Genomic DNA, 7143 nt, shown 5'->3' on the forward strand with positions numbered 1-7143 from the left:
AAACACAGATAGCAGGGTTCAGCCTGCTCACCTTTCTTAAGCGCCTGTCAGGAATTTCAGAGTATAACCTTTGCTCTGGGTTTTTATTACTTGCCCCTTCTGACCAGGGGAGAGGGCATGCTGCAGTGTGCACACAGCTCAGGGCTGGGCCTGCTCCTCTGGAGCTGGTGCCAAGGTCCCTGGCAGCTCAGGAGCCAGCACTGCTCAGCTGCTTGGAGCACTTGACTGTCAGTTGCTTGGTGTTCCCATCTCCAGCTCCTCGTCTTCCTCCTCCGACCAGCTCAAGCTGTCATCCGAGTCCTCCCCCTGCACTGCCCTGGGCTCCTCTGCATTGGCAGCCTCCTTCTGCTCGCCATGGGAGTATGACCTGCTTTGGGGAAGCTCCAGCCTGGCCCAGGAGCCAGGGCTGGCTTTGCAAAGCATGATCTCCACCTTGGTAGGGACCATGCTCACAAAGCTCTTCTCTATTTCAATGACCTAGAGAGAGGGAAAGGTGCAGTGAGCTGGGCAGGGGAGGGTGGGCAGCACACACTCATCCTTCCCCTTTCTGGCAGAGCCCTGCCAGAGAAGAGAGGAGAAATCTCCTCTCCTCATGAGCCAGGAGACAGAACAGGATGAAACCTGGGCTCCAGATGAGCTTCACAGTGTTACATCTAAGCAGCATTGCAGTGCGGGTACAGAGCTCAGCTAGCTGCAGCCACGTGCACGGCTGCGGTACAGCCCTCTCCCCACGGCAGCGAGCTGCACTGAGACACAGGCATACCCACAGTCCATGCACTGCTGCCCACCAGTACAGACAGCACATGCCAGAAATAAAGGCGAGAAATGCACATGCAAATTTCTGAGTCTCACTGCTCCTCTGCAGCCAGCAAGCAGCTGAGAAATCAGAGCAAGTCTCTCCCCTCACACCGCTGCCTGCCCACAGGCACAGCAGGATTGGAGGAGGAGACAGGAACCTGCTGGACCAAAGGCCCTTTGGGGCAGTCTGGGACCAAACCCAGAACACCTACAGAGCTGGCAGTGACATTCAGCTCTGCTCTTAGTCCAGGATCGACTGGTGTAGCCACCAGAAGCCTCCAGAACAGCCCTCCTCACAACCCCTAAGGCATTTCCTAGCAGAGATGACTGTAAATGCCGGTATCTGGCCGACCTGGCTCCCAGACGATCCCAACAAGAACAAGGCAGCACTGTGGCAGCGTTTAAAAGAGAGCAGCCAGAGTGCCTCAGGTAGTGCAGGGCAGTCAGATGGGCACCGAGCCCAGGCACCATCCTGGCATGGCTCCTATGGGGTGCTACCACTATGGGATCAATAGAGAAAAACCTAATTTCCCCATCAGCCTTTGCTGCTATAGAAAACTGGAGCTCTGGAGATAAACGGGTCCTCTCTGCTGCGACAGCCATGGTGGACCTGTGTTCTCTGCAATGCTTGAAGAGCTGGCAATGAATCACACCAAGGGAGGGACTATGAAATGACTGTTTGTTCCACAGATGTGCCTGCCAGGGATGAGACAACGTCCCAGGTGCCACAGCATTTCTATGCAATAATCCAGTTGAAGTCTGCCTCCTGCTCCATGCACAGGAAGGACTGTGCAGAAATTGCAGCAACAACCATTTTGCTGCCTTTTCCAAAGTCTGAGAATCCTGACTACGCAGAGGGTCATTTTCCTTACTGGGAGCCTGTGTTTGGGGCTGCAAATGCTTCTCCCAGAGTACAGGCTGCCTCGCAGCATTGCAGCCCAGCCCAGCCCAGACTACTGGAACAGGGAAATCAAAGTAAACAGGATCTTACCCCCCAGAGATCCAGTTCTGCCTGGAAAATCTTATTCCCTTCAAAGATGATATGAACTTCAAGCTGAAAGATCAACAGAAAATTATTTGAGTGGGTAGCACAGCACTGCCAGAGCTCTTCCCCCAGACAGTGCGGCTGCCTTCCAGCACTGCAATGTATCGCACGTCCTGGCTCCAGTGTAACCGTCTGGTGATCCCCTTGGCACCTGGGAGCATTTCACCCCCTTCAGAGCATGCTGAGATCACCTCTGCCACCAGTCAAAGAATTAATGGCCAGCAAAGCTACCCGCTGAGGCTGAAAGCCACTGAGCCAGAGTGGCTGGGCAGATGCTGCTGCAGCAGTGAAGCCGCCGGGCTCTCAGCTCGGGGACGGCAGGTCAGCACTGCCGACCCCAGCTGCAGCAACAGACCAAGCAGGCCATCAAAGAGTGCCAGGCACCCGGCCAGCTCCTGGCTGTTGGCTCATCAAAATCAGGTGCCATGAAAGCACGCATCCACAGCCCAGCTTTGCTGGCCCCACTTACCACAGTGTGGTTGGCTTTCACACTGCTAAGGGCAGGCAGGGGGTTCTTGGCATAGACCGTCACCACCACCTGGCTGCTGGTTTGGTGCCAGTCCTGCCGGCATGACACCGCCTTCTTGTCCTGCCAGGGAGAGGAACCCATCACGGCACAGCATCTAGCCCAAGCACACCCCAAACAGAGGGGATGTCAGTGCTGGAGGATGTTCCTTTGCACATCTCCTTCACAGACCACCAGCTGAGGTCGGCATCAGCTAAGCAAGATCAAACCTTGACTTTCGTGCAGGTTTTTGAGGGGAGGTTGTTCATGAGAAGGTGAGCAGCCCCTGCCAGGCTGTCCCATGCAACATGAAGCACCTGTGCTGTGCTTGGGGTTGCTCCAGAAGGATGTGTTAAGACCAGATACATCCCTTTCTTGTTCCAGAGTCACTCTGCTGTGCCCAAGCTCATAGGTGCTGTGCACAGTCAGGAAACTTGGTCTAGAGGACAGTGCAGGGGCTGTTGCTAGACATGGATCATGCCACCATGCTAAATTTGGGAGACAGATGAGCCTCAACTGGCCACATTTCACCCTTCTCCCACAGGACCCCCACCTCATCCATGCCCCAGGCAACTTTGGCCCCACCAGGCATTTCTGAGCATCACCAGGAGACAGACTTCCTGCAGCCCTCAGCATTGCCAGCCAAAGAAATGCCCCAGCAGGAATCCCAGTCCCAAACTCAGGTGACAATTAACACAAAGCATCTGCATCACAACATCACAGTCCATTCACTGCAGCCTCCTTTACATCTACTAGATGTTTTCTGCTCCAGGACAAAGAACAGACTGAGCTCAGAGGGGGTTGCTCAGAGCACTGCTGACTCAGAGGAACATGACGCACTTTCAGGGATATCCTGGGCCGCTTTGGTGCAACTTTCCCAGCTCAAGCCTGTTTCCAGTCAAGAGCTTTCCTGGGGAAACTTACACACACACACACAATATTGGGAATTGGGATCTTCTCTGCATTATCCTGCCACACCATCATGTTGCTATGTGGATGAGGTCCCTCCTGGGAAGCAGTTGCAGAGGGAAAGCTTCATTAAAACCAAATTCAGTCATCTGTCAAAACTTTTGGGGGTTTTTTTTGCAGGGCTTTTCCCATGCTCAGCTGGCTGTCCCTGTGCAGCAGCCTATGGTGCTGGCTACACCATGCCCAGGGCCAGCTCCTGCCTCATTCAGCTCATTGCACATCTGCCCATTGGGTGTAAGAGCTGACACTTTTTGTGAATGCAGGAGCAGCATTTTAAACAGCAGATGGGTGAAGATTAGGCATTCAAACTCTGCATGGTCATCTGTTGGCAATTATGAAAATTAAGATAATTAAATGCAGAAACCCATGTGAATGCAGAGCAAGGGAAGGAGCACTCCTCAGGTGCCAGTAATGGCACTTTGCTCACACAAGTCACCCCTGCCAAGAGCCCCCCTTACCCCTTTCCCTGTCCAGCAGTGCTGCCCGCTGCTGCAGCCCAGCTGCTCCAGGAAGGCACTGAAGTCTGTTGTTTTGACTCCACAGCAGCTCCAGTACTTCATCCTGGGGAGAGCGGGGTGACCTGAGCGGGGAGCGCCCGTGGGAGCAGGAGAGGGGGACCACAGCGGGCTTCAGGGTGGTGGGGGAGAGGGCCTCGGAACCAGCAGCTCCCCCATGCACCTGTCACCCAGGGGGCTGTCACCCATGACTGCACCGGCCATGCTGCTGAGGCCACACAGCCTTGCGATGTGGCGCTTCCAGCTCTCAGCAGGGTCAGTTTGCTCCCTGGTAAAGGGTTGTTTCTTACCCCTCATGGAAGACAGGAACGCCAGGATGGAAAGTACAAACCTCTGTGTTGCTCTCCGGGCCCTGGTATATCTGTGGAGTGAGAAGCAGAGGAAAATTTTGGCTGTACCTCTGGCACAGCATGGCATGGCGCAGCCAGGTGTCCACCCATCGGTGCCGATCCCTGCACAGGGCACAGCACGATGACCAACATCACCCCTTCACCAGGTCCAGCATCTGTGAGGACTTACTCTGGGACTCTGCCCAGCCCATGGCCTGGCACTGGTCCCTGCTCCCTGCTGGCAGGGCAGCCAACCTGGCCTCACCAGGACCCCAGTGTCATTCCCATGACCCTGGCAGCAGCCCTTCCATATGCCCTCTTCCAAACACAGCCTGGTCCCAGCCAGAGGCTGGGCAACACCAGGACAGTGGGCAAGTTTGGACACCACAGAAACTCGCTCCAAGGTGCAAGGGGGCCGTTTATTCATTCTGTCCTTTCCCCTCCTTCCCAGAGCATGTAAGTCTTATGTCCTTATCCATCTCCTGCCTTTTGCTCTGTGCTTGCTCCCCTCTCTGCTGCTTTCCAAGCATGCCAGCCTTCCCACAGCTTGGTCCCTCCAGCACATGCCTCAAGGCAGACAGACAGTCCTACACATGGTGGCTTTGGGGCAAGATAGAAAGTGTGCTGTGCTGCATTAATTAAATGCAGGTGGGAATTACTCCACATGCATTTTACCTATATGCAATTATCCTGAATATGTGCTATATTTCATTGCAAACAATTAGCAGCAGTGGAACACAAATGTACCACCAATCCAGGAATCTGGAAGCCTCTTGCAGGAACATGGCTGGGAGGTGACAGAGGCAGCCAGTCCAGGGACGGGATGAGCAGAAGCATACAGAGCCGATGGGCACTGCCACCTCCCACCCCCCCGGCACCCTGCCCTGCAGCTGGTGGCAGCTGGGAGACAAGCCCCCGCACTGGACCTGCGATGCTCCCAGCCAAGCAGCACAGACCATGCAAAGATGGGACCCTGCCAGGTACTCACTGCCTTGCAGGCTGCGTTCTTGCAGGTGGTGCCAGCTCTCACCTGGGCAGCTGCCTCCCCTGCAAGAGCAACACAGCTTCATCCTGGGGCACGTACTGCCCACACCTGCCCCCAAACCCTCCCTGCAGCCCCACTGCCAGCCCCCCAGCTTAGCACGCACAGCCCCTGAGCACAGCCCATTGCAATACGCCTCTGAGACACAGCTCTGTGGGTTTGCAGGTGGCTGAGCATGCAGCACCCACCATCCTGCACTGAACCTGCCATGCAAAACCCCATGCTGAACTTGCCACGTGCAGCCCCGCTGCTGTCTATCACATCACCTCGTCACTACCTGTGCAACTGCCTTCAGGTGCCTCATTCTTGGAGGACAAGTTCAGTTTCTCCAGTGCCTGCTCCAGAGACCTGGATACTTTAATTGGCAGCCGTTGTCTTGGCTCATCGGAGCTGGGAAAGAGCAGCAGCAGCAAAGGCCAAGTGTTTGGTTTTTTTGCAATTTAAGTGTCATTGCCTCTCCTGAGGAAGCAGCAGGGCAGGACATGTGCAGAAGAAGTGGCACAGCAGGGTGACACTGTTAGCTGAGCCCTTCTCACCTTGGTCTTTCCCGCTGCATCTTCTCAGCTGATTTTGGTCCTTGGATGATAAGCTCCTCCACTGGATTAGCCTTTGGCTTGTCTGAGGTCTTCTCTTGGCTGAAAGACTCAGGGGGCTTCTCCTTGCTGTGAAACCCCTTTGTGCATCCCTGAGCAGCAGAGGCAAGCCTGATGCCTGCTTTGCCCTCCCTAACCTGGCAGCTGCTCCCAAACCTGCGAGTTTCTGTGCTCTGGTGGCTCTGAGTCCTGCAGGGATGGGCTCTGACACTGCACCAGGGCAGGGACTGCATCTGCAGGGATTCCCAGGGACAAGACAGTGCTGCCAAGCATCACCAGAGCCATGGCAGAGAGGTCTCAGGTCTGCTGCACCCCAGCCTGGCAGCTGAATGGCAGCAAGAGTCTCCCTCATGTCCCTGGGCCTCTGCTGCCTCCTCCCCTCCACTGGGACTGTTCAGATATTCACATCTGTGCTGGCACTTGGGGCATTTGTGTTCATCCCGCAGGATCCTGGTGGGGGATCCCACCCCCTTCTGGCACCCTTCTCTGGGAGCACCCGCCCTGCATTTTGGGAGCAGCACCCTTGCTTGCAGGCTCCTTGGGAGAAGATAGGAAATCCCTGGCTGGCAGGGCAAAAGGGGCAGCCTTGGTGTGGGATGGTGATGGGACAGGACAGGGCAGGGCAGGGGCAAGGAGGAGAGGACAGAGGAGTAGCGGGCGCATTTGGGCTGGTGGGTCGCTCACCTTTATGGAGAGGAACTCGGAGAAGTCTGTTGTGCGTTTCTTGCAACAAGACCAGCCCTGCGCACCAGGAGATGACAAACTGGTTAGGTGTGGGCAATCCCGCTGGGCACAAGGTCCCTCCCTGCAGCTGCAGCCCTGGCTCCTGCCCCACTCACCTTCAGGGCATCATGGAAGATGGGGACACCTGGGTGATACAGGCAGGAATCTGAAAAGGGAAAATCAGGCAGAACCTTTGAGGAGGAGCAATCCTGCCCATGAGCCACCCGTGATGCCCAGCAGCTCCTGAGCCAGCTCCTGCCATACAGGCTGCCTGTGCTGGGCTCAGCTCAGCCCTGCTTGGCAGCTCAGGCCATGGCATCGTGGCTGAGGCTGCAGACCAGGAAAGCAGCACACGTTCCCACTCACCCCAGTGCAATGCAGACAAGCCCACTTACCCCTGGCATTGTGCTCAGGATCAAACCTCTGCCCACAGCCCTTGTTGTAGCACAGCAACGCCATAGCTCAGGAGTACTTGCGGTGTCCTTCACTCCTTCCACAAAAATCCCATCAATCTCATCCCTGCCTGTGATCCCCCCCTCTGCTTCCCAGCAGTTTCCAGCCCAGGCGCTGGGAGGTGGCTTTGCCTATCTTTGGAGGCAGCAGGAGGAGGTGGCTGGTAACTGG

At 56.0% G+C, this 7143-nt stretch overlaps 1 protein-coding gene across 3 annotated transcripts; it reads right to left on the reverse strand.

Annotated features, from left to right (window-relative positions):
- Positions 1-64: 64 nt before the first annotated feature.
- Positions 65-7129, reverse strand: ITGB1BP2 (integrin subunit beta 1 binding protein 2). 3 transcript variants are annotated; one of them, XM_075053878.1, is made up of 11 exons: positions 6915-7129; positions 6636-6685; positions 6481-6537; positions 5740-5888; positions 5481-5593; positions 5150-5208; positions 4123-4193; positions 3776-3878; positions 2313-2432; positions 1790-1852; positions 65-477 (listed from the first exon to the last, which is right to left on the reverse strand). In XM_075053878.1, the coding sequence occupies exons 1-11, from the start codon at positions 6976-6978 to the stop codon at positions 229-231; spliced, it is 1098 nt and encodes a 365-aa protein (XP_074909979.1). In that variant the 5' UTR covers positions 6979-7129; the 3' UTR covers positions 65-228. The 3 variants fall into 3 exon arrangements, with proteins under 3 accessions (XP_074909979.1, XP_074909980.1, XP_074909981.1); XM_075053879.1 differs by lacking the exon at positions 1790-1852; XM_075053880.1 differs by lacking the exons at positions 1790-1852; positions 2313-2432.
- Between the last annotated feature and the right edge of the window lie 14 nt (positions 7130-7143).

This window comes from Buteo buteo, chromosome 22 (genome assembly GCF_964188355.1).
Source record: "Buteo buteo chromosome 22, bButBut1.hap1.1, whole genome shotgun sequence".
Taxonomy (NCBI): domain Eukaryota; kingdom Metazoa; phylum Chordata; class Aves; order Accipitriformes; family Accipitridae; genus Buteo; species Buteo buteo.